Source organism: Oncorhynchus masou, chromosome 1 (assembly GCF_036934945.1).
Source record: "Oncorhynchus masou masou isolate Uvic2021 chromosome 1, UVic_Omas_1.1, whole genome shotgun sequence".
Classification (NCBI taxonomy): Eukaryota; Metazoa; Chordata; class Actinopteri; order Salmoniformes; family Salmonidae; genus Oncorhynchus; species Oncorhynchus masou.
The window spans coordinates 25,792,839-25,820,669 of record NC_088212.1 but is presented as its reverse complement, the minus strand read 5'-3'; the positions used below and the strand labels follow the sequence as shown (position 1 = coordinate 25,820,669).

Here is a 27,831-nt window from a genome sequence, read left to right as displayed (position 1 = left end):
AATAGCGCCACCATAGGTGTAAGAGGTTAAATGATATCGCTATTGTGCTTTCTCAATGGCCATTCGGGTGCTTTCGTAAATTCGCTCTGGCTATCTATAGGCTGGACAATAGAACAAGTCAAAATTCACCCAAGGCTGAAAAACAGTTTAAGAACGTTGGCTAAACTGGAACACTAGCGCAAGCCCATAGTTTAGTAATGGAATCGAACGTTCGCGGAGCCTGATTTGACTGGAGTGATAAAGAATTTCATAAATGTATCCCTTTTTTTATTTGACCACAATCTGTTTGTCAGACGAAACTGGAAAAAAATAACTTGTGTAGAAAGTAATCATCTGAACCTCGATGGTGTCAACTGTGCTTATGTCTGTGTAATGAAAAAGTAGGGAAAAATTAAAACTTCAAACTATTTCTGGTCTAGCGATCGATGACAAATGAGCTCACTGCCCAGACTTACATGTTTACAAAGAGAAGATTCTCCTGATTTTAAAATGGTGCCCTTGTAACAGTTTTGCTTCCGTCCCTCTCTTCACCTCTACCTGAGCTCGAACCAGGGACCCTCTGCACACACAGACAATAGCCACCCTTGAAACATCGTTTCCCATTGCTTCACAAAAGCTGCGGCCCTTGCAGAGCAAGGGGAACAACTACAACTACTAAGGTTTCAGAGTGAGTGACGTCACCGATTGAAACGCTATTAGCGCACACCCCGCTAACTAGCTAGCCATTTCACATCGGTTACACCCGACTTTAAAAAAATCTAAATGTACACATTGCGAGATATTTGGCGAAATAGACAGGCATGCCTATTTTTCCCCCATAGGAAACAATGGGAAGACCACAGAGTTCCAATATATATTTTTTTGTTTACATTTTGTTTACATTTGAACTATAAAACATTGTGAGCAGGTCTTATTGCCAACAATAGCGAAGCAGGCATTGTGACGTTGAACAATAAGCTCGGAACGTTCGGAAGGCGAGTTGGTCCCACGGTGCTTAATAGAACTAATGCACTAAAATAAGGCCAGTTTTTTCCGCAATTACTTCAAAACGACGGCAAGCAGCTAGGAAATATGTTCATATTACGAAACTGGGCTCCACGGTTGATGCGATTTAACTAGTTATTATCAGAAAATTAAGTTGTTAAAAAATTCATGTGCCCAGCCTACTATCTACATGGATTTCAGAGCATTCTCGTCTGAGTGTACCAGAGTGCAGAATAATTACTTTACGAGCGCTCAACACCCATTGTATATGGCCGGTGTCAGTAAACGTTGGGGAAAAAAGCATAATTAAATTGTTTCCAGCAGCACATTTACAGTCACCAACGCTCTGGTTAACATGAAAATTGCCTTGCTAGCTCTGCTAGGCCGAGTAAAATGGTCGAGTGGTCTCATTTGTGTCTTGAAGTAGCTAGCCAACGTTAGCTTGGGTGCTTGTTTGCCGTTGTAAGGCCAGAATGCTCAAATCAACCCTACTCCTCAGCCCGAACGTCCAGTGTGCGCTCCGAGAGTGAAACCGTCTGAATTTACAAACTGACAATTTTTCTTTGAATGGAATCACCATAATATGAATAAAATTAATTAAGCCAAATGTCTAAAAAAATCAATTCCATATACTATGTTATTACAGAAACGGTTTTAAATTGTCTTGTAATGCCAATAAGGAATACTATCAAATGTTTCTCAAAGATGCCCTCTGATGGTCAAACTAGCAATAACTTGCAGTAACAGAAGAAATGGCTGAGAATTAAATGATGTGCCACAGAATGCTGCAGCAGCACGCAGGGTGTGACACAACTTTTAAATGTGGAACCACTATAGGCTACTTGGGGTCGCAGGTAGCCTAGTGGTTAGAGCATTGGGCCAGTAACCGGAAGGTTGCTAGATCGAATCCCCAAACTGGTAAAAATCTGTCATTCTGCCCCTGAACAAGGCAGTTAACCCACTGTTCATAGGTCATCATTGTAATTAAGAATTTGTTCTTAAAACTGACTAGTTAAATAAATAAAATAAACAAATATTCTGAAATGGATCAAATCTACACACAATAACCCAAATGTATGAAAAAAAAAACTAATTTACATAACTATTCACACCTTTTGCAATGAGACTCAAAATTGAGCTCAGGTTCATCCTGTTTCCATTGATCAGCCTTGAAATGTTTCTACAACTTGTTTGGAGTCCACCTGTGGTAAATGAAATTGATTGGACATGATTTGGAAAGGCACACTCCTGTCCATATTAGGTCCCGCAGTTGACAGTGCATGTCAGAGCAAAAACCAAGCCATGAGGTTGAAGGAATTGACCGTAGAGCTCCGAGACAGGATTGTGTTGAGGCACAGATCTGTGGAAGAGTACCAACAAATCTCTGCAGCATTGAAAGTCCCCTAGAACACAGTGGCCTCCATCATTCTTAAATGGAAGAAGTCTGGAACAGAGGTCGACCGATTATGATTTTTCAATGCCGATACCGATTATTGGAAGACCAAAAAAGCAGATACCGATTAATCGGCCGATTTTAAAATAAAATAATAAAGTTTTATTTATTTGTAATAATGACAAATACAACAATACTGAATAAACACTTATTTTAACTTAATATAATACATCAATAAAAATCAATTTAGCCTCAAATAATGAAACATGTTCAATTTGGTTTAAATAATACAAAAACAAAGTGTTGGAGAAGAAAGTAAAAGTGCAATATGTGCTATGTAAGAAAGCTAACGTTTAAGTTCCTTGCTCAGAACATGAGAACATATTAAAGCTGGTGGTTCCTTTTAACATGAGTCTTCAATATTCCCAGGTAAGAAGTTTTAGGTTGTAGTTATTATAGGACTATTTCTCTCTTTACCATTTGTTTTTCATATACCTTTGACTATTGAATGTTCTTATAGGCACTTTAGTATTGCCAGTGTAATAGTATAGCTTCTGTCCCTCTCCTCGCCCCTACCTGGGTTCGAACCAGGAACACATCGACAACAGCCACCCTTGAAGCATCGTTACCCATCTCCCCACAAAAGCTGCGGCCCTTGCAGAGCAAGGGAAACAACTCATCCAAGAGAGCGAGTGACGTCACTGATTGAAACACTATTAGCGCGCACCCCGCTAACTAGCTAGCCATTTCACATCGGTTACACCAGCCTAATCTCGGGAGTTGATAGGCTTGAAGTCATAAACAGCTCAATGCTTGAAGCATTGCGAAGACCTGCTGGCAAAACACATGAAAGTGCTGTTTGAATGAATGCGTACGAGCCTGCCGCTGCCTACCATCACTCAGTTAGACTGCTATACCAAATCAGAGAGTTAATTATAACATAATAACACACATAAATACGAGCCTTTGGTCATTAATATGGTCGAATCCGGAAACTATCCTTTCAAAAACAAAACGTTTATTATTTCAGTGAAATACAGAACCGTTCTGTGTTTTATCTAACGGGTGGCATCCATAAGTCTAAATATTCCTGTTACATTCCACAACCTTCAATGTTATGTCATAATTACGTAAAATTCTGGCAAATTAGTTCGCAACGAGCCAGGCGGCCCAAAATGTTGCATATAACCTGACTCTGCATGCAATGAACGCAAGAGAAGTGACACAATTTCACCTGGTTAATATTGTCTGCTAATCTGTATTTCTTTTAGCTAAATATGCAGGTTTAAAAATATACGCTTCTGTGTATTGATTTTAAGAAAGGCATTGATGTTTATGTTTAGGTACAGTCGTGCCACGATTGTGCTTTTTTCGCAAATGTGCTTGTTAAATCATCCCCCGTTTGGCGAAGTTGGCTGTATTTTTTAGGAAGAAATAGTTTTCACACAGTTTGCAACGAGCCAGGCGGCCCAAACTGCTGCATATACCCTGACTCTGTTGCAAGAGAAGTGACACAATTTCCCTAGTTAAAAGAAATTCACGTTAGCAGGAAATATAAACTAAATATGCAGGTTTAAAAATGTAATCTTGTGTATTGATTTTAAGAAAGGCATTGATGTTTATGGTTAGGTACACGTAGGATCAACGACAGTCCTTTTTCGCGTATGCGCACCGCATCGATTATATTATATGCTAGATAAACTAGTAATATCATCAACCATGTGTAGTTAACTAGTGATTATGATTGATTGTTTTTATAAGAAGTTTAATGCTAGCTAGCAACTTACCTTGGCTTCTCACTGCATTCGCGTAACAGGCAGTCTCCTCGTGGAGTGCAATGTAAGGCAGGTGGTGCTAGCTAACCGTAAGGTTGCAAGATTGAATCCTCGAGCTGAGAAGGTAAAAATCTGTCATTCTGCCCCTGAACAAGGCAGTTAACCCACCGTTCCTAGGCCATAATTGAAAATAAGAATGTGTTTTTAATTGACTTGCCAAGTTAATTAAAGGTGTTTAAAAATGATTATTATTTTTTTTTAAACCATCAACTTGTGCACTTCTCCACTTGGATGAGAATTCACGAAAGGGCATTCTGTCAGCAGCCAGTGCAAGATTAGGTCTATGATAAAACAAATATTTTGGAAGTTTTTAACTAGTTATTTAACCAACTTGTGTGGCTTCTAGCCAAATAGCGTTGCACTTCTGTTGTCATCAGATGAAAATGAAGCCTATTTTCTGCCTAATGTGTTGCACTAATATACTTTTTGTGAAGGAAAACTATAGTCGCACGTCCCTGATTGCTCTATTGAAGCAAAAAAACACTGACTTTAAATATAAAGTGCGACCCCTGTCAACATTATTCAATTTCTGTTAGTCACATGTCTGTGGAACTTGTTCAGTTTGTCTCAGTTTAATCTTATGTTCATACAAATATTTCCACATGTTAAGTTTGCTGAAAATAAACGCAGTTGACAGTGAGATGTTTCTTTTTTTGCTGAGTTAATAATGAGGCTTGTACATTGTTTGTTTTTGACCAGTCCCTCATAGACATACTGTGCTCTGTGCTTTATGGTTTTGAAACTATTTGAACAGATTTTTTTTTAATTAGCTAACTGAAGATTACCTTCTACCGCCTACTGTATGTTATTCAATTGTCTGTGTAGCATTTATTTTAAAAAGTAAGATGAAACTTAACTGGAGAACTGATATAGCCTAGGCATAGCAGGTTGGAACATGGTTTCATGATGACTTGACTACTGGGAAGTGATATTGTACTGTTTTCAGATCTACAGCTGCAACTCTTTAGGCCTAGTAGTATCTATGCGAGAGTGAGAGAGATCTGATTTGGGTGGTTGCTCAAAGCCAATGCACTGTAGAATCACATCATGTTAGGCAGCCGTATACTCCATCCCTCCATGTGTAGACTGCAGAGCAGTGGTGAAACATGAGCTACCAGGGTCTTCATTCCTCAGAGGCCCAGAGAAATGGCAAGGGTCCTAATGCCTATTTTGGCAAGAGTCACAGGTTGCATGTAATGAGTATCCTACTCCTCTCTTTTACTATCAAAATAGTGTTTTGTGTGTGTGAATGTTTGAATCTAAAAGTGATCTTCCTCTTTCAGTTTCGTTTCACTCCATTCACTCTATTCTGCCATCTTTTATAACCACCCAGACACGTATTTGAGACGTTTAGGTTATTGATAAGGATTGTTTCAAATGAACCACTAGTTTGCTTAAATCCAATGTCCTCTGCTCTGTAAAATCAAACAAAATCCATTACTGCGGGGTAGAGCTGGGACGATACACCAAAAATGATCGACACCGACCATACCGATCACCTTTGGCAGGCATTTTGCTGACATAGTTCATTATGATAAGTAGCCTATACTAGAGAAATGTTCTGTTTGAAATGAAATAGGCTTGCTAATAGGGGTAATTGTTAATGTGGCAATTGATGGCTACAACCATCAAACTAGTTGTGATTTACAGGATCATTTAAAAAACGGTGGTGCACATTAATGGTATAAACATATCTTTCCATTTATCGTTAGCCCCATGGATGCCAGGTCTAGCCACTCATGACCACTCAAAACCCCCCAAAAGGCCTGAAAACGAGTGCACATTTTGTTCCCACATTTATCCAACAAACCCTTTTTCCATAACGTTTTTGAGCCAATTAAGGAATATCAACGTAACTAATGACATTATAAGCAATAATTATTGTGACATCAAGTAATAAACTAATTTGAATGTTGCAATAGAGAACTCGCCAAATCATTTCCCATCGGTGGATGTTGATTTAACTTGTTTGACTGCAATGATTAAGCGATAAGGCACGAGAGGGCCAATATACCTTGGCTAAGGGCTGTTCATTAGCATGATGCAACACAGAGTGTCTGGCTACAGCAGTTAGCCATGGTAGATTGGCTATCACAAACCAGATGTTACCACTAGAAACCGTTATAAATGGCCCATTTGCAAGATTGACTTGACATTTGAATAGGCATAGGCTACATACTAAACCCTGGGTTCATGATTGTAATTCAACTTTTCCATGGTTTGCTTAGATAGATGCAGATAGCCTGTAGCCCCTGATTTGCCTACATCTTATTTCAGATAGTCTATAGTAGCCTAGGCAAGATGTAAACTGAACGAGTTAGCAGCTTGCTTAGCTCAAATTAACAGAATAATTTTTTCAACATGACTAGCTTGGCGATTTCGAGACAAGAAGTGCTTGTTTTCCCCAAATGCCTGCTGGATTAGGCTACTGAGGAAGGGGTCATAATTTCAATCACTGAATTAAATATAAATTTTATATATATAGTACCAGTCAAAAGTTTGGACACCTATTTATTTAAGGGTTTTTCTTAATATGTTTTAAATGTTCGACATCAAAACTATGAAATAACACATATGGAATCATGTAGTAACCAAAAAAAGTGTTCAACAAATCTTAAATATAAAACAAAATGTTTTATATTTGAGATTCTTCAAAGTAGCTACACTTTGCCTTGATGACAGCTTTGCACACTCTTGGCATTCTCTCAACCAGCCTCACCTGGAATGCTTTTCCAACAGTCTTGAAGGAGTTCCCACATATGCCAAGCACTTGTTGGATGCTTTTCCTTCACTCTGCGGTCCAACTCATCCCAAACCATCTCAATTGGGTGGAGTTTGGGAGATTGGGGAGGCCATGTCATTTTATGCATCACTCTCCGTCTTGGTCAAATAGCCCTTACACCGCCTGGAGGTGTGTTGGGTCATTGTCCTGCTGAAAAACAAATGATAGTCCTGTTATTTACATTTACGAACAAATTCTTATTTACAATGATGGCCTACCCCTACTCCCAACCACTACCGGATGTGATGCAGCATGGATTCTAACTGCAGTGACGCCTCTTTCACTGAAATGCAGTGCCTTAGACCGCTGCTCCACTCGGGATGGCATATCTCTGCAGAATGCTGTGGTAGCCATGCTGGTTGTGTGCTTGAATTCTAAATAAATCACTGACATTGTCACCAGAAAAGCACCCGCACACCATCACACCTCCATGCTTCACGGTGGGAACTACATATGCGGAGATCATCCATTCACCTACTGTGTATCACAGAGTGAATCCGGTTGTCACCAAAAATCTCAAATTTTGACTCATCAGACCAAAGGACAGATTACCACCTGTCTAATTTCCATTGTTTGTGTTTATTGGCCCAAGCAAGTCTCCTCTTCTTATTTGTGTCCTATAGTAGTGGTTTCTTTGCAGCAATTGACCATGAAGGCTTTTTTCATGCAGTCTCCTCTGAACAGTTGATGTTGATATGTATCTGTTACTTGAACTCTGTGAAGCGTTTATTTGGGCTGCAATTTCTGAGGCTGGTAAAGCTAATGAACTTGTCTTCTGCAGCAGAGGTTTCTCTGGGTCTTCCTTTCCTGTGGTGGTCCTCATGAGAGCCAGTTTCATCATAGCACTTGATGGTTTTTGTGACTGCACTTGAGGAATTTTCCGGATTGACTGACCATGTCTTATCGTAATAATGGACTATCATTTCTCTTTGGTTATTTGAGCTGATCTTGCCATAATATGGACTTGTCTTTTACCAAATAGGGGTGGTATACAGAAGATGGCATATTCTTGTCACAACACAACTGATTGGCTCAAACTTGTTAAGGAAATAAATTCCACAAAGTAACTTTTACCAAGACACACCTGCTAATTGAAATGCATTCCAGGTGACTAACTCATGAAGCTGGTTGAGATAATGCCAAGAGTGTGCAAAGCAGTCATCAAGGCAAAGGGTGGCTACTTTGAAGAATCTCAAATATATAATATATTTTGATTTGTTTCACACTTTTTTGGTTATTACATGATTCCATGTGTTATTTCCTAGTTTTGATGTCTGCACTATTATTATACAATGTATAACATAGTAAAAATAAAAACCCTTGAATGAGTAGGTGTGTCCAAAATGTTTGGCTTGTACTGTATATGAACTGAATATGCTTGTCAACTTAATTAACTAAACTCGGCCATTAATATTTGCATAGGAACACAAGGCTACAACAACAACGTATTTTTAAAATGTATTTGCCAGCTCCAGGTAGGCTACACAAGTGACACATTTGTTTTGCAAAATCTCCAGTGATATAGTCATTTCAACATATATTTATTGTATCAAATTGTAGCCTACATTAGCATATACAATTATAGACTACTTGATTGCCAACATGCAAATGTATCATTCTGCACAATTAATGTCAGCTTCATTGAGGATTTTTCCCCACAATAGAAGCACATGAGGGAGTTACATAACTTCCATTTCAAATGTCCACTTGCCAGAATGTCAAGTTAAATAACCTACATACATCTGGTAAAACATCTGGTAAAAAGTTGTCATGACGTGCTGCTCTGTCTTCTCTCACTCATGACTCATGAGTCAATAGCGGACTAAGCTGCTTGCAGCGGTGCTCTTTCAGCGTGACCCCCCCCCCTACACTCACTCAGCAACAGCCTTCCTCATTACCCGATAGTCAGCAGCAGGAGACAGTGAAACAGATATATGGCATGGCGGCCGCGGTGCAACTTAGAAGTAGCCCAAAAACCCACAACCCGCGACCAATACATTTACACCCGTGATATTGTTTTCAAAGTAGCCCAATTTGCGGGAAAACCGCAGACATGGCAACCCAGGTTAGCGCATCAATTCAGGCGAGTTACTGCAATATGGATTTTTGTCCATATTGCCCAGCTCAACCTCAGGGGATCTGGTACTGTGAACACTCACCGCTTCAAAAAGTCTCTGCTTTATAGGATATATGCTGCTGTGTTTTATAGCAATCTATTTTCTCTCATTAATGTGTATTGTAATAGGTATGAAAACAGTAAGAGGATTATGCCTCTCTTCCCACTCCTTTTATTTTCATTTCTTCATCACCGTGAAGAATAGGAAATCTTGTCCATGAGCTTTTCCAAAGTGGTTGTGGGGGAGAAGCCTACTCAAACAGCACAAAGCACTCATCGTATCACTCCATTTTGAATCCATCTCTCAACCACACTAGAAGTGCACTCGCTGCCGTTTGGTGATATGTCCTTGGCGTTAAAACTTAACTGGTGTTGGAACATCCATACTTAGCATAGTGTAATTATTTCCCTATTAAACCCTGGGCATTAGGTTATCAACTAGCATTTTGACTTTGCCTAACTTTTCATAGACATAACTCCCCCGTGCAAGGGACAGGAGGCTATTCAGTGTGTAGGCAGGCTGGTGCAAGATCTGCCATCAGGAACAGTGGAAATGCTAGCAGCTGCTGGAGAGAGGTTCTGACACTCTTATATCCAGGATGCACTGACACATTAATCTCGAGCTGGTGGCCAAATAGCATTTAACCCTCCTCAATCTACATACAGCGAGACGGATTATTATTGTTCTGCAGAAAGCTGATAAGACTACCAAAACCCTGATAGGACGTATGACTTCAAACTGGCTTCATTTGGGTTGGTCAACTGTCCTGACTTGTTTGTGATTAGTTTCTCATCATGCCATTCTCTTCTCCCTACAGGTCGCTGTCTACAGGACCAAACCCATGATGTACCTCGCCTGCTCTGCAGCCCCACCAACATCCAGTCTGTAGAGGAAGCGGCCGCACCAGCATGTCCTCCCACCCCCAGTCTGTGCCTCAGGGCCGGAGGGCTGTGGACATCCGCCACCTGCCAAACCCTGCCAGTCTACCGCTGCAGCTGGCACGGGCACACACGGTAAGAGCCCTGAAACTAGCTGGAGGCAGGAACACTGGTACTTAGCGCCTTCACATGAAAGCTCAGTGTATAATGATGTACATGTAGATGTTACCTCGGCTCCCTTAGGTTAGCTGTCATTTTGTCAACAGAATTATCCTGCACCGAGTAACTACACTGTTGTGGCTACACTGTTATGCACACAAAGGATATGCCGCCCGAGAACCTGCTCCCTTATTAGATGTTTGAATTGAAAGTTAATGTTTTCATGGTGGAATCATTTTTAGGTTTCTCCATTATGCCCAAATGTCTTCCCTCATTTCTTAATCGCCATGACTGGTTTTTGAACGGGTCAGAGGGATATGTGTCTTGTCTTCCCAGAAGAGGCCCCTAGCTAGTAAGTAGGTTCATCTTGTGGCTTGACGTCCTGTGTCGGTGTGAGTTTCTCTCTCTGTTGTAAGGAGGGAATCCTAGGGTTACCCCCCCCCAGGATCCACACAGCTACCCCTGCTTGTTAATCCCTTCACTCCCACTTGTCATCATGCTGAGGAGGAGATGAGGGCAGATGGACAGTCCACAACCCACAGTTAGTTCCATCAGCCTCAGCTCAGTGAGAGAGGCACAGGTGTAGAGGAATGGCCACTCTCTCTCATATGTATGAGGTAAATGGAGAGAAAGGATGATAATGTAATGACCAGGAATGAAGAGCTAGATGGAGAGAGAAAACGAGAGAATGAGTGAATTAACAGAGGCACGCGACCATAGACTTGTCTCAGATTGGAAGATTTCTGGTGTGCTCTCCTCATGCGTTTCAGGATGTGGGACTGGTGGACTACCACCCTCACTCTCGGGACTACAGCTCACACCTGGCTCAGCCCCACCGCCGCCGGCCCTCTCTGCTGTCTGAGTTCCAGCCAGGGAATGAGAGGTACGTAGCTATCTACTACTGTACTAGACATGATAACACACACCATCTGCTCTCGCTCAGGACCCAGTATCCCCTGTTTTTTTTTTGATGTCTCAGGCTTTTCTAGAAGCCTCTGTCACCTTTGCTCATCACCTTAAATAACTTTTGAACCCTTTGACGTGTCCAATCATATATTTGTGATCATTGTTGAGTGGTCCCTGCAGCGTACCGTCGCAAATATCTGATTGGAACAGTAGCAACAGAACGTATGATGCAACAAACTCATCTAAATAGCATTGTTGTTTGAAAAGCATCTAAATAATGCTTTGTACTGATGGGAAATAAAGATCTTCACAAGTTTATTCCTCAATTATATATTTTATTGTGAAAGATAAATGTGAACTTCATCATCCAAGCATCACAATGAACACATCCACAGCCAAACGCATTCCATAAACCATTCTAAATAACCGGTTGCGCTGACAAAAAACTAAACATAAGTTAGAGATCTAACATCTATACTTGTTTACAATGCTCATCTCTGGTGAGCACAAGAGAGATGTAATATTGTTTAGAAAAGAGATGTGTCAGCTAAGCTAACAGCAGCTAAATTCTTTGATTGCAGCCATATTGGTTTGACAATCAAAAACTCCCTAATCCCAGAATGCCATTCACTAATAAGACATAAAGAAACAAAGTCAAAGATGGCTGCTCCCAATGCCCCAAAATCATGGACTTCGTTTGACCACTTTTCAGCATATTACAAATCTTCAATGTACTTGTTACAGTATAAACAAGATCCGGAGCACATTTCTTCTACAAGTTGTTTATAGTTTTTGACAAATCACAAAGCAAATAATGTTATCACCTCACAGATCATCACCCTAAATACAAGTGCGAAAGCTAAACAGGGTTGCCAGATTTAGAAAAATAATTTTAGGGGGGTTTATTTCAAGTCCATGGAGAGTAGAAATGGGGGATGGTATCGTGGGGGGATTTGGTGCAGGAAATACTGTGCATTCGGAAAGTATCCCTTTTCCACATTTTGTTACTTTACAGCCTTATTCTAAACTGGATTAAATAGTTTTTTTCCCTCATCAATCTACACACAATACCCCATAATGGCAAGTCGAAAAGTTTATTTTTTATTTTTTTTTAAATTTGTGCAAATTTATAACAAATAAAAAACATCACATTTACTTACGTATTCAGACCCTTTGCTATGAGACTCGAAATTGAGCTTAGGTGCATCCTGTTTCCATTGATCATCCCGCTTGGAGTTTGCCAAAAGGCACCTAAAGGACTCTGACCATGAGAAACAAGATTCTCTAGTCTGCTGAAACCAAGATTGAACTATTTGGTCTGAATGCCAAGTGTCACGTCTGGAGGAAACATGCACCGTTCTTATGGTGAAGCATGGTGGTGGAAAGCATCATGCTGTGGGGATGTTTTTCAGCGGCAGGGACTGGGAGACAAGTCAGGATCAAGGGAAAGATGAACAGTGGAAAGTACAGAGTGATCCTTGATAAACCTGCTCCAGAGCGTTCAGGACCTCAGACTCGGGTGACGGTTCAACTTCCACCAGAACAATGACCCTAAGCACATAGCCAAGACAACGCAGGAGTGGCTTCGGGTCAAGTCTCTGAATGTCCTTGATTGGCCCAGCCAGAGCCCGGACATGAACCCGATCGAACATCTCTGGAAACACCTGAAAATAGCTGTGCAGCGACACTCCCCATCCAACCTGACAAATTGTGAGAGGATCTGCAGAAAAGACTGTGAGAAACTCCCCAAATACAGGTGTGCCAAGCTTGTAGCGTCCCAAGAGGACTTGTGGCTGTAATCACTGCCAAAGGTGCTTCAACAAAGGACTGAGTAAAGGATCTGAATACTTACAGTATCAGTCAAAATTTTGGACACACCTACACACCTACATTGTAGAATAATAGTGAAGACAAACTATGAAATAACACATGGAATCATGTAGTAACCAAAAAGATGTTAAACAAATCAAGATATATTTTGTATTTGAGATTCTTCTAAGTAGCCACTCTTTGCCTTGATGACAACTTTGCACACTCTTGGCATTCTCTCAGCCAGATTCATGTGGAATGCTTTTCCAACAGTCTTGAAGGAGTTCCCACATATATGACCCGTTTCAATAAACTAGACTTATGACGCGGGTCACTACTTCACAGGAGAGCTGTTTGAACATAAACCACTCATTTGCTTGACTAATGTTGGCTAGCAAACATTCAACCTGGTTGGTTAGCTACCTGCAGATTCATGCAGGGTAGTGACTTCATGGGTTGGGATTATGGTTCATTGTTTAGCTAGCTAGCTACATGTCTTGACAAAAGACTCCACAATGCAAGTATGCATTTCAATAGAATGTCAATGCAACAACTGTTAATAGATGTACTAGCTGGTGAATTTGCTCTGGTTATCTACTCAGATTTCAGACCCCGGGTAAGATAGCCTAGCTAGCTACATTTTCAGATATTACACATTTCTAATTTTGAAAGTCTTTTTATTTCAGGTTAAAGTGTATTGCTAACTAGCGTTACGTGTATGATTTTATTCATATCTCGGAGCCATTTGCAGATTCATGCAGGGTAGTAACGTCATGAGTTGGGATTGTGGTTCATTGTTTAGCTAGCTAGCTACATGTCTTAAAGACTCTCATCTGAGTGTTCCAGCGCGCAGAATAACTGATGAATTTTCGAATGCTTAACCCAGTTGAATATGGCTGCTGTCAGTAAATGTCAGCAAAATTGAGTCATTAAATTGTTGCCAGCAGCACAGTTAGTCACCAACGCTCTGTATGACATGAAAACCAGCTCTGCACGGTTGAGTAAAAGGGTCACTGAGCTGTTCTCTCATTATGACCCAAACAAATACAAAAACAGAAATATACAAACAAGAGTACATAAACCTAAGACAGGGGTATTACATATCAAATGGTACATTTTCAATTTGTTCCCCGGGTTTGTTCTCCGCCCACTGAATTTTATGAAAAATAAACAATGGAAGTTAAATCAGGGTCCATATAATTTGGATCAAAATAAAACATAATATCAGTCTTTCAAATTAACATTAACATCTGACATACGAACCTTTCCAAAATAAATGGTCAGGAGTCTTTAGCTCACAACAATTAAATACACATTTGTTATCAGTAGCTATTTTGAATCTTTGTATAATAGTCTTTACAGGGGCGCTTGACTGCTGCTGTTATTACAGAATGCTCAGATCAACCCTTAGAGATGGGTGGGGCTGAAGCTTAAGAGGGTGTGAACGATGCTGAATGGCTGTCGAAGAAATCCCAAAACATTCAAGGCCATTTTCTCAAAAGTGAGTCTACAAGTTTATCAACTTTTAAAACAAAATGACTTTCCCCCCGTTGTTCCTCAACTATAGTGTATGATATACCATTTTGTAGCTCTGAGTCTCTACTTTTTTTCAGATTTTGCTACATACAGTTGAAGTCAGAAGTTTACATACACCTAGGTTGGAGTCATTTAAAATTCATTCTCAACCACTCCACAAATTTCTTGTTAACAAACTATAGTTCTGGCAAGTCAGTTAGGACATCTACTTTTTATGACACAAGTAATTTTCCCAACAATTATTTACAGACAGATTATTTCACTTATAATTCCAGTTGGTCAGAAGTTTACATACACATAGTAGACTGTGCCTTTAAACAGCTTGTAACATTCCAGAAAATGTCATGGCTTTAGATGCTTCTGATAGGCTAATTGACATCAGTTGAGTCAATTGGAGGTGTACCTGTGGATGTATTTCAAGGCCTACCTTGAAACTCAGTGCCTCTTTGCTTGACATCATGGGAAAATCAAAAGAAATCAGCCAAGACCTCAGAAAAAAATTTGTAGACCTCCACAAGTCTGGTTCATCCTCGGGAGCAATTTCCAAATGTCTGAAGGTACCACGTTCATCTGTACAACAATAGTACACAAGTATAAACACCATGGGACCACGCAGCCGTCATACCACTCAGGAAGGAGATACGTTCTGTCTCCTAGAGATGAACGTACTGTGGTGTGAAAAGTGCAAGTTAATCCTTGAACAACAGCAAAGGACCTTGTGAAGATGCTGGAGGCAACAGGTACAAAAGTATCTATATCCACAGTAAAACACGTCCTATATTGACATAACCTGAAAGGCCGCTCAGCAAGGAAGAATCCACTGCTCCAAAACCGCCATAAAAAGGACAGACTACAGGTGGTACTTTTTGGAGAAACGTCCTCTGGTCTGATGAAACGAAAATAGAACTGTTTGACCATAATGACCATCGTTATGTTTGGAGGAAAAAGGGGGAGGCTTGCAAGCCGAAGAACACCATCCCATCTGTGAAGCACGGGTGTGGCAGCATCATGTTTTGGGGGTGCTTTGCTGCAGGAGGGACTGGTGCACGTCACAAAATAGATGGAATCATGAGGCAAGAAAATTATGTGGATATATTGAAGCAACATCTCAAGACACATCAGTCAGGAAGTTAAAGCTTGGTCGCAAATGGGTCTTCCAAATGGACATTGGCCCCAAGCATACTTCCAAAGTTGTGACAAAATGGTTTAAGGACAACAAAGTCAAGGTATTGGAGTGGCCATCACAAAGCCCTGACCTCAATCATATAGGACATTTGTGGGCAGAACTGAAAAAGCTGGTGTGAGCAAGGAGGTCTACATACCTGACTCAGTTACACCAGCTCTGTCAGGAGGAATGGGCCAAAATCCACCCAACTTATTGTGGGAAGCTTGTGGAAGGCTACCTGGAACGTTTGAGCCAAGTTAAAAATTTAAAGGCAATGCTACCAAATACTAATTGAGTGTATGTTAACTTCTGACCCACTGGGAATGTGATGAAAGAAATAAAAGCTGAAATAAATCATTCTCTCTACTATTATTCTGACATTTCATATTATTAAAATAAAGTGGTGATCCTAACTGACCGAAGACAGGGAATCTTTACTAGGATTAAATGTCAGGAATTGTGAAAAACAGAGTTTAAATGTATTTGGCTAAGGTGGATGTGAACTTCCGACTTCAACTGTAAGAACGATTTGAGCTGGTCGGTCAAATATTCTGAGCATTTGTTGGCTGCTTTTCCTTCACTCTGTGGTCCAACTCATACCAAACCATCTCAATTGGGTTGAGGTCAGGTGATTGTGGAGGCTAGGTCATCTGATGTAGCACTCATCACTCTCTTTCTTTGTCAAATAGCCTATCCAGAGCCTGTAGTCATTTTCCTGAAAAACAAATGATCGTCCCAATAAGCGCAAACCAGATGGGACGGCGTATCGCTGCAGAATGCTGTTGTAGCCATGCTGGTTAAGTGTGCCGTGATGTCTAAGTAAATCACTGACCGTGTCACCAGCAAAGCACCCCCACACCATCACACCACCTCCATGCTTCACGGTGGGAACCACACATACAGAGGTTATCCGTTCACCTACTCTGCGTCTCACAAAGACACAGTGGTTAGAAATAGAATCTCAAATTTAGACTCCTCAAAGCAAATGACAGATTTCCACTGGTCTTATGTCCATTGCTCGTTTTTCTTTGCCCAAGCAAGTCTCTTCTTATTGGTGTCCTTTTAGTAGTGTTTTTTTGTTGCAGCAATTTGACCATGAAGGCCTGATTCACGAAGTCTCCTCTGAACAGTTGATGTTGAGATGTGTCTGTTACTTGAACTGTGTGAAACATTCATTTGGGCTGCTATTTCTGAGGCAGTTAACACTAATGAACTTATCCTCTGCAGCAGAGGTAACTCTGGGTCTTCCTGTGGCTATATATATAGTCATGCTTTTTCTGAGGATGAGTCTTGATGAGTAGTTATGAATTATTTATATGCATTCAATGAATTTTGCATGGCATACAGAGGGTAGGCCTTGAGCACAGAGTCATTATTCTTCATCAGTTGATTGAAGTAGCCAATATTCCTGCATATGTTACCTGGGAAAAGTACAAGAGAAATACTTCACACTTTAGTTATCTTCAACAAACGCTTTTCTCATGAGGTCATCTGCAACTGGATTCTATTCGCATGGCTGTCCAAGCAGTGCTGTGCATCAGTGTCTCTCCGGGAGGTCTTCATATATTAATTTGAATTAGTTCACTGTCTGTTCTCTCCTCCCCATCTTTCTTTGTAGTTGAAATGGAGGTCCTGTCTCCGGAGGTCAAGTGAGTTGGGCAACATTACCCTCAGGAATGTTACGGGCACACATTGGCCGACACCAGATGTTCAGTGTGTGGGTAATGTGGAGCAGTGTGTGGCTAACAATTTGTGTGTGGCTGGCTGTGTCTTCCAGTATCAGTCAGACAGGATTACGGGCTCTCTGGGACTTTATTTTTGAAGAACCTGCCCAGGGATCATTGTGTTCTTCCTCAACCACTGCAGTTCTCTGTTCTCTACTGTACACAGAAAAGGGACAGGACTCCACTAGTTCTGTCAACACATGAACACCACACTGTTCTCTCGCTCTTCCCAAGAGGACATTGATTAGCAGCCAATCCTGAAAAGTAAAACCATGAGGGAATAACAGCCTAGTCTCTATGAACATGTTCTTCTTTCAGGGGGCATGGGTGAGCTGTGTGATTTTAGCAGGTCTAGTACCATATGTGTTGTTCAATAAATAAAATATAATAGGACTTCATCTTATTAAGCTGTTATTAGAGATTACATTTCTTGTTTTCGTCAGTGATTAGCTGCAGGTTGTGCTGAGAGGCATCAGCTTGTGTGAGTCCCCAGTCAAGATTTAAACTATCAGCATTCCCTCATTTGATCAGCATTCCTTCATCCATACCTTCAGGCTATGCTCAAATCCTTGCCTTTTAATCTCACCTCCACTGTGATGATCCATTTGAAGAAAGAAGTTCAAATGCAGATTGAAACATGGTTGTTGTGGATGTTGTTTCAAAGCCCAACACAATGAAATGCACAGCGCTTTTTAAGGTGATGATTCATTCAAAACATCCATATGCGTATTAGAGCTTCTGCATAGGCCCCATGAGCCCGGAAAAAAACAACCAGAATAAAAATGATGATTATGCCTTTATAATACATGACCTATCGCATATTACGCATGGCAGAAAAACATAAAACAAAACTGATTTTAAGATGTCTTTGAAACATAATTGGTTTAGCCTATACTCCAAAATTTGAGTAATTGCCTTTGAGTGTGGAGTGTATTATGCATACCAGATGGACTGGTTACCTTATGCTCCAACATTTCTATCAATGAGTCTGGGAGAGAACGTATAGCCCTAGGCGATGCTGCTGGTTCATTGATTAGGCGGGATGGCTTACAGTTAGCCTAAAATTAGTGAATTTGAATAGCCTAGTAATAGGATATTTTTTTATATTTTCATAATGAATTATGTGACACATTACCTTTTAGCTATACAGAATATCTCACCATCATGCGTTTCCATCTCCTCACTCTCCTTTATTCCTTTCTGGAGCCCACAGTTTAGTAATTTTGTTTTGTTGGGAAAACATATCGATGTTCCCAAACAGATTTCACTTTGTTTCCCAAATGAAGCACTGGGTAGCTGCAGGAAAAAGGTACGAGCGCCCATGGCATACAGAGTTTGGGCGGAATATCACCTGTCGTGCAGCGAGAGCATGTTCCTCAAACAGGAATATCACCTGTCGTGCAGCGAGAGCATGTTCCTCAAACAGGAATATCACCTGTCGTGCAGCATGTTCCTCAAACAGGAATATCACCTGTCGTGCAGCGAGAGCATGTTCCTCAAACAGGAATATCAGCATGTTCCTCAAACAGGAATATCACCTGTCGTGCAGCGAGAGCATGTTCCTCAAACAGGAATATCACCTGTCGTGCAGTGAGAGCATGTTCCTCAAACAGGAATATCACCTGTCGTGCAGCGAGAGCATGTTCCTCAAACAGGAATATCACCTGTCGTGCAGTGAGAGCATGTTCCTCAAACAGGAATATCACCTGTCGTGCAGTGAGAGCATGTTCCTCAAACAGGAATATCACCTGTCGTGTTCAGCGAGAGCATGTTCTCAAACAGGAATATCACCTGTCGTGCAGCGAGAGCATGTTCCTCAAACAGGAATATCACCTGTCGTGCAGTGAGAGCATGTTCCTCAAACAGGAATATCACCTGTCGTGCAGTGAGAGCATGTTCCTCAAACAGGAATATCACCTGTCGTGCAGCGAGAGCATGTTCCTCAAACAGGAATATCACCTGTCGTGCAGCGAGAGCATGTTCCTCAAACAGGAATATCACCTGTCGTGTGCATGTTCCTCAAACAGGAATATCACCTGTCGTGCAGTGAGAGCATGTTCCTCAAACAGGAATATCACCTGTCGTGCAGTGAGAGCATGTTCCTCAAACAGGAATATCACCTGTCGTGCAGTGAGAGCATGTTCCTCAAACAGGAATATCACCTGTCGTGCAGTGAGAGCATGTTCCTCAAACAGGAATATCACCTGTCGTGCAGTGAGAGCATGTTCCTCAAACAGTGGTTGATGCAAGTAGTGAAATAAGTGTGATAATTATTTCTCAGCTATTCATGTTAAACACACACGCTGCTATAAAATGAAATTCGCCTACAAAATGGCCCGGCGGGAAAGCGCTTGGCCGTTCGCTATTCGAGTGCATACAGATGACATATATATTTTTCCCCTGTTCCTGCCCATTTGATAATGTGCCATTCTAAATTTAAACTAATTTGACATATTAGTAAAGACAAGATTAAATTGAGAATAGTTTGATGGTGAAAATATCCCTTGACGAGAGAACAGCTGTGCAGCCCGAGGCAAGGAACAGAGTGCAAGCTTTATTTGCTCCTTTCTCAAATCATCAATAGCTTATAGTCGCACCATGCAGCCCATATATGTGACCGATTCGGTCTTATGTAGCAACATTTGAAATGGTTTTTACGTTGGATAAAAGTAGACTCGGAGCTAGAAAATGGTAAATCATACACTACATTTGAGGAACAATGGGAAAGTAATTCTGCTTTGAAAGTTGATGATAAACTTGTAACCCCACTTTTGTGTAAATGGCTCTTCTTCATCTACACCCATTCAGCATCGTTCACACCCTCTTAAGCCTTAGCCCCACCTATCTCTTTAAGGATTCACAGGTGCTAAGAGAGTAGTTTAGTGAACAACCAATCTGACTTGGGTGCAGGTCATATTGTTCTTCACTTTACTGTCTCTGGTAAACACACACTATATCAAATAAAATGTTTGTTTATTTGTCACATGCACAGGATGCAGAAGGTGTAAATTGTACAATGAAATGGTTACTTGCATAGTAGCAATATCAAAAACAAAACGTGTCCAGATAAAGATATTTTATAATTATTAGATGACGCTTACCTGACACACTTGTCTAAATTCATGGTTCATGTGAAGGAAATGCTATAACCACCCCTCAACCACATCTGGCTAAGTGGATGGGTCACTATGGTCTAGACATGTACACATGTTAATCCACCTCTGGCCTGCTCGCCTCCCTACCACTGAGGAAGTACAGTTCCTGCTCAGCCCAGTCAAAACTGTTCGCTGCTCTGGCCCCCCAATGGTGGAACAAACTCCCTCACGACGCCAGGACAGCGAAGTCAATCACCACCTTCCGGAGACACCTGAAACCCCACCTCTTCAAGGAATACCTAGGATAGGATAAAGCAATCCTTCTCACCCCCCCCCCTTAAATGATTTAGATGCACTATTGTAAAGTGGCTGTTCCACTGATGTCAGAAGGTGAATTCACCAATTTGTAAGTCGCTCTGGATAAGAGCGTCTGCTAAATGACTTAAATGTAAATGTGTTAATGTTATCACCCACAGACACACCTGGTTAACTTGATGGGTCATGTAATCATCTGGTGGAGCTGGATGGCTAGCAGGCTAAACAATGAACCAGCATAATCCCAACTCATACTACTACCAGTAAAAACATTGTCATAGCTGTAGAATTAATCTGCAGGTAGCTAAAGCTAACAACTAGGTCCAACGTTAGCTAGCTAACATTAGGCTGTAGCTAGGATTGCAAATGGATTTCTGATTCAATTAAGATTATTACACAGATCATACATGTAATGTTAGCAGGTTTCCTCCAGATGTGACAATTGGCATTCAGGCCAAAGAGTTCATTCTTGGTTTCATCACGCCAGAGAATCTTGTTTCTCATGGTCCTTTAGGTGCCTTTTTGGCAAACTCCAAGCAGGCTGTCGTCGCTCTGGATAAGAGCGTCTGCCAAATGACTTAAATGTAAATGTAAATGTGCCTTTTACTGAGGAGTGATTGGCTTCCGTCTGGCCACTTTATCATAAAATCCTGATTGATGGAGTGCTGCAAAATGGTTGTCCTTCTGCAATGTTTTCCCATCTCCACAGAGGAACTCTGGATCTCTGTCAGAGTGACCATCGGGCTCTTGGTCACCTCCCTGACCAAGGCCCTTCTCCCCCGATTGCTCAGTTTGGCCTGGCGGCCAGCTCTATAGGAATAGTCTTGGTGGTTCCAAACTTCTTCCATTTAAGAATGATGGAGGCCACTGTGTTCTTGGTATCCTTCCCCAGATATGTGCCTCGACACATTCCTGTTTTGAGGCTGTACGGACAAGTCCTCCGACTTCATGTTTTGGTTCTTGCTATGACATGCATTGTCAACTGTGGGACCTTATTGACAGGTGTGTACCTTTCCAAATCGAATTTACCACAAGTGGACTCCATTCAAGTTGTAGAAACATCTCAAGGATGATCAATGGAAACAGGATGCACCTGCTTTCAATTTTGAGTCTCATAGCAAAGGGTCTGAAAACTTATGTAAATAAGGTATTTCTAAAAACCTGCATTTGCTTTGTCGTTATAGGATATTGTGTGTAGATTGAGAATTTGTTTAAATTTAAATCCATTTTAGAATAAAGCTGTAACATAACAAAATGTGGAAAAAGTCAAAGGGTCTGAATATTTTCAGAATGTTATGATATGTTTACTAAGATTTTCTAAGGTTTGTATCATTCACAACTAAAGTTGCCAAATAAGTCTACATCTAGCCTGTAGGACCTGTTTCAAATGAATATTTTTACACTCGCTCTGTAATGGGAAAAATATCCTTTCTAATTTATTCTATTCTTCCTACTGTAAAAGAATACTGACACAGGACTTATAAGCATATCTTGTCAGCTAATTGAACAAGCCAGATAACATGTATCTACAGTAGGCCAACTCAGTCTGTTCACCTGAAATACATTTTCTTCATATCATACTGTTTCTCTAGACCTGCCTAAATTAAATAATGGATTTATTGTGATGGTGTACATTAAAGTTTTGTTTTAGACTTTTTTTAAATGCAAATGATCCAAAGGTGCTCAACAGCGTTGTTTTGAGGCCAAGAGATGCTAAACGTGTTTATGTTTAATTAAAGGTCTTTTGCATGACAATAACCAGCTGGCAACATTTCATGACCGCCACAGCCCTATCTGTACCATGGTCTTGTAGTGGATGCAAGGTTTGACTGGAAGCTAGTGGAGTGTTCTGAGGAGCGGGTGACTTGGGAGAGCTTGGGAAGGTTGAACACCTGGCGGACTGGAGCGTTCTGGATAAGTTGCAGGGGTTTGATGATAGAAGCGGGGAGCCCAGCCAACAGCGAGTTGCAGGTATTCAGGCGGGAGTTGACAGTGCCTGGATTAGGACCTGCACCGCTTCTTCTGTGAGGTAGGGTCGTACCCTACGGCTGTTGTAGAGCATGATCCTGCAGGAGCGAGTCACTTCTTTGATGTTTGCAGAGAACAACAAGGTGTTGTCCAGGGTCAAGCCAAGGTTCTTTGCACTCTGGGAGGGACACCGTGGAGTTGTCAACCATGATGGAGAAGTCTTTGAGCGGGCAGGCCTTGCCTGGGTGTAAGAGCAGCTCAGTCTTGAAGAGGTTGAGCTTCAGGTGGTGGGACGACATCCAAGCTGAGATATCTGCCAGGCGCACAGAGATGTTGCCGCCTGTGTGTCAGAAGGGGGAAGGAGAAAAGTAGTTGAATGTCATCCACATAGCAATGATAGGAGAGACAATGTGAGAATATGTTGGAGCCAAGGGACTTGGTGTATAGAGGAAAGGGCCTAGAACCGCGCCCTGGGGGACACCAGTCGTGAGAGTACGTGGTACAGACACAAATCCTATCTCTGACACCTGGTAAGAGCAGCCTACCAGGTAGGGTGCAATCCAAGAGTGTGTGGAGCCTAATGCCTTGCCTGAGAGAGTGGAGAGGAGGATCTGATGGTTCACAGTGTCGAAAGCAGTGGATAGATAGATTTCGGAAGATGAGAACAGTGGAGAGAGAGTCAGCTATGGCAGAGTGGAGAGCAGAGCCTCCTTGGCATAGAGAAGAGCGGTCTCGGTTGAGTGACCCAAGACTGCTCAAATAACATTTTTCTCAGCATTAGCTGAAAAAGGAGACCTTTGTCTGTCAAAAAAATAGATGCGCAAGCATGAGTGATGTGCTCGCATTAGGCAATCTGTTGGTTTGCCCTGTGCGGAAACAATATCATTTATTTGAACTCAAGATGTATGTTCTAGCATATTCTCTGAAGGACACTTTAGCTCAATATTTTCCCTTTCATTGCTTTCACTGTATGTTTTTCCTGAGGCACTGCACTCTGTCTAGGCTATTGCATCATGTATATGTTATCCTATCCATTTTTGAACAACTATCAAACAATTGTCTCGATGATGTTCAGTTTGTGTGCCATTCAGTGGAAGGGTAAACCCATTTGTATCTTTTTGACATTCTCTCCTTATTGTTTTGCTATTACTGTACTCTATTTTGTTCCCTAATCCTACCATGGAGCTCCTACTCCTGGCCCCCTCTCTCTCTCCCAGCCTCCCCTGCTCTCTGCACAGCTGCAGAGTTGAGCTGGTCCTTGGAGGGGATGGTAGTAGAGAGATTGGCAGAGTCACAAACGCGTAGTGTTTTCACGATAACGCAGCGCTATCAGCACGCATGATCTGTGCTCTGCTCATAATGGGGCCTGAGCCAGTGAGAGACTACTGGAGCCGTTGTTGTTTCTTGTCACTGCGCTGCGCACCGCTACCCCTCGCCGTCCCTCACCCCTCTACCCTACCTCCCATACCTCTCTCTCATTTTCACTCCTGACAAATCCTCCCCGGGGAACAGATTTTGTTGCACACTCACGCTTAAGATTGGAGAGAGAAAAGTGGGGTGGGGGGGTAGTATAAAAAAATCCACAGATCTTGATGTGATTATGTAAGTGCCAAGCCTCTATGGAAATCAGAGTGTGTGTGTCAGGAAAGGGAGTAAGCAGGAGGAAGGGCTTTCACACACCATCTGGGTTTTCATATTCTTTTTTGCAACACTGTTTAAGAAATTATACACAGAAAAGTCCGTAATTTTGCAGTCCAGGCCACCCCAATTACACCTTTCAGATTCAGCATTGCATAAGTAATAAATATGTCCTTGCTACATTCCTGCTGTCTAGTCATTGGGGACAATATAGCAGAATGGGTCTAAATGATTATAGTAGCACTGGTGTCCTGCAAGACAAACACTCTCTGCTCCCTGGCACTAAAATAAACCTCACAGTAGGCCTTTGTGGCTCTGTACTGGCAATTATGGTTGGTTCCCAGTTCCATTTTGACATTAGCATTACTGATGCTGTTTTCACATAGGACGTACGGTTTATTTTTTCAGGCAAATGTTTAAATGACGACAAACGGGCCCATTTTTACCACATTCTTGTCTGCCTACGCCTTTTGTGTCTACCGTGCGCATGCCAGTGACTTGAGGTGTGCAGATGTGGGTGGGAATCTATTTTAACAGATCCATTGACTCTACAGCATCAAAAATAAATTCAACTTAATTATTTTAGGCAGGTCCTAAGAGATATTACAAGACTAATAAAATGTATTTTCTAAATAATAGGATGGCATATTTGGAGTTTTATGTCCAAATGAATGAAATCTATAGTTAATTATTTGGTTCATTAAACAGACAAGACACACCTACCCCGATGAATCAACGCACATATACTGAGTGTATAAATCTGCTCTTCCCATGACATACTTACCAGGTGAATGTTATGATCCCTTATTGATGTCACCTGTTAAATCCACTAAAGTCAGTGTAGATGAAGGGGAGGAAACAGGTTAAAGAATAATTAAGACCTGGATTATGTATGTGTGCCATTCAGAGGGTGAATGGGCAAGACAAAATATTTAACTGCCTTTGACCGTGTTATGGTAGTAGGTGCCAGGCGCAGGCGTTTGAGTGTCAAGAACTGCAACGCTGCTGAGTTTTTATTTTTTAAAGTTTTTTTTATAACTCTCAACAGTTTCCTGTGTGTATCAAGAATGGTCCACCACCCAAAGGACATCCAGCCAACCTGACACTGTGGAAAGCATTGGAGTCAACATGGGCCATGCCTGTTCCTAATGTTCTGTGCACACAAATATTGTGTCTTTAGATATTTTTTGTCAGATGTTACTATGGAATACTGAAGTATAAGTACATGCATTTCATAAGTGTCAGACTTATTGACAATTACATGAAGATGATGCAAAGAGTCAATATTTGCAGTGTTGACCCTTCTTTTTCAAGACCTCTGCAATCTGCCCTGGCATGCTGTCAATTAACTTCTGGGCCACATCCTGACTGACTGACCCATTCTTGCATAATCAATGCTTGGAGTTTGTGGGTTTTTGTTTGTCCACCCGCCTCTTGAGGATTGACTGCAAGTTCTCAATGGGATTAAGGTCTGGGGAGTTTCCTGGCTATGGACTCAAAATATCGATGTTTTGTTTCCCGAACCACTTGGTTATCACTTTTGCCTTATGGCAAGGTGCTCCATCATGCTGGAAAAGGCATTGTTCGTCACCAAACTGTTCCTGGATGGTTGGGAGAAGTTGCTCTCGGAGGATGTGTTGGTACCATTCTTTATTCATGGCTGTGTTCTTAGGCAAAATTGTGAGTGAGCCCACTCCCTTGGCTGAGAAGCAACCCCACACATGAATGGTCTCAGGATGCTTTACTGTTGGCATGACACAGGACTGATGGTAGCGCTCACCTTGTCTTCTCTGGTCAAGCTTTTTTCCCGGATGCCCCAAACAATTGGAAAGGGGGAAAATGACTTTACCCCAGTCCTCAGAGAAAATGAATTTACCCCAGTCCTCAGCAGTCCAATCCCTGTACGTTTTGCAGAATATCAGTCTGTTCCTGTTGTTTTTCCTGAAGAGTAGTGGCTTCTTTGCTGCCCTTCTTGACTCCAGGCCATTCTCCAAAAGTCTTCGCCTCACTGTGCGTGCAGATGCACTCACATCTGTCTGTTGCCATTCCTGAGCAAGCTCTGTACTGGTGCTGCCCGGATCCCGCAGCTGAATCAACTTTAGGAGACGGTCCTGGCGCTTGCTGGACCTACTTGGGCGCACTGAAGCCTTCTTCACAACAATTGAACCGCTCTCCTCGAAGTTCTTGATGATCCGATAAAATATTGATTTAGGCGCAATCTTACTATCAGCAATATCCTTGCCTGTGAAGTCCTTTTTGTGCAAGGCAATGATGACAGCACGTGTTTCCTTGCAGGTAACCGTGGTTGACAGAGGAAGAACAATGATTCCAAGCACCACCCCCCTTTAGAAGCTTCCAGTCTGTTTTTCAAACTCAATCAGCATGACAGAGTGATCTCCAGCCTTGTCCTCGTCAACACTCACACCTGTGTAAATGAGAGAATCATTGACATGTCGTCAGCTGGTCCTTTTGTGGCAGGGCTGAAATGCAGTGGGAATGTTTTTGGGGGATTCAGTTCATTTGCATGGCAAAGAGGGACTTGGCAATTAATTGCAATTCAACTGATCACTCTTCATAACATTCTGGAGTATATGCAAATTGCCATCATACAAACTGAGGCAGCAGACTTTGAAAATTAATATTTGTGTCATTATCAACTTTTGGCCACGACTGTATATTTGTGGGTATGAATATAACAGAATAAAATACAAAAAAATGTATCAACACTACGTTATCAAGTTATATTTTGAAACCGAGCCCAAGCCCATGCTTTTTTGATCCACGTTTAATCTCTTTCCTACCCTTACTCCACTTTGTTAGGGAGCAGGTGTAGTGTCTGACATTGAGAGTATCTTCATCATGATACCGATCAAAAATAATAGCAATCCTATTTTCAAAATCATGTGAGTATCGTGTTCATATTCCACAGCCTCCGTGTGCTTTTGGTACGCAATTGAGGCCTAGCCTTGATTTGGGTGACATTATTGCATACTAAATGTTTATGATCAGATAGAAACAAGAAAACGAATAGATGAGCCAAACCGCCTCCACTTATTTGCCCAGCTACAAACCAATTAACCAAATAGCCTATACAGATTGAGATTCTGTGAAACAAAATCACATGGAAAAGCAGTTGAAGTTCCAGGCTTTTGGTCGGGAGTAGTCCTAGGCTACGAAGCAACTGTGAGTGAAGAGCAAAAATATAAAACTTGTTAAACTACATAACATGCTGGCTAACTGTGAGCAGCGCTCTCCTCAATTTCTCCAGCCTAATTCTAGTCTAACCAATATCAAAACAGAGATTCATTGAAAACCAAAAATATTACCTTTTATTTTATTTAGCAAGACAGGTCCCCGCGCTTATCTCAAAGCGTCCCAATCAAAACTTTGCAGAAATTATTATCTAGTTGACCACACGGGGGTAAGCTATTGCTTAAAACGTATTACAATGATTAGATGACTTGGGGAATTTAAGTAAGAAACAATTTCATACATGCCTTCAGTTGCATTAGCCTACTTTATTCCAA

General features: G+C 41.5%; 1 protein-coding gene across 1 annotated transcript in view; it reads left to right on the top strand.

Annotated features, from left to right (window-relative positions):
• Nucleotides 1–27,831, top strand: part of LOC135540392 (nuclear receptor corepressor 2-like) — a 183,427-nt gene that overhangs the window by 40,385 nt on the left and 115,211 nt on the right. The window contains 2 exon segments of the mRNA XM_064967013.1: nt 9,929–10,124; nt 10,919–11,031. Of these exon segments, the coding sequence (XP_064823085.1) occupies nt 10,020–10,124; nt 10,919–11,031 (218 nt within the window). The 5' untranslated portion in view covers nt 9,929–10,019.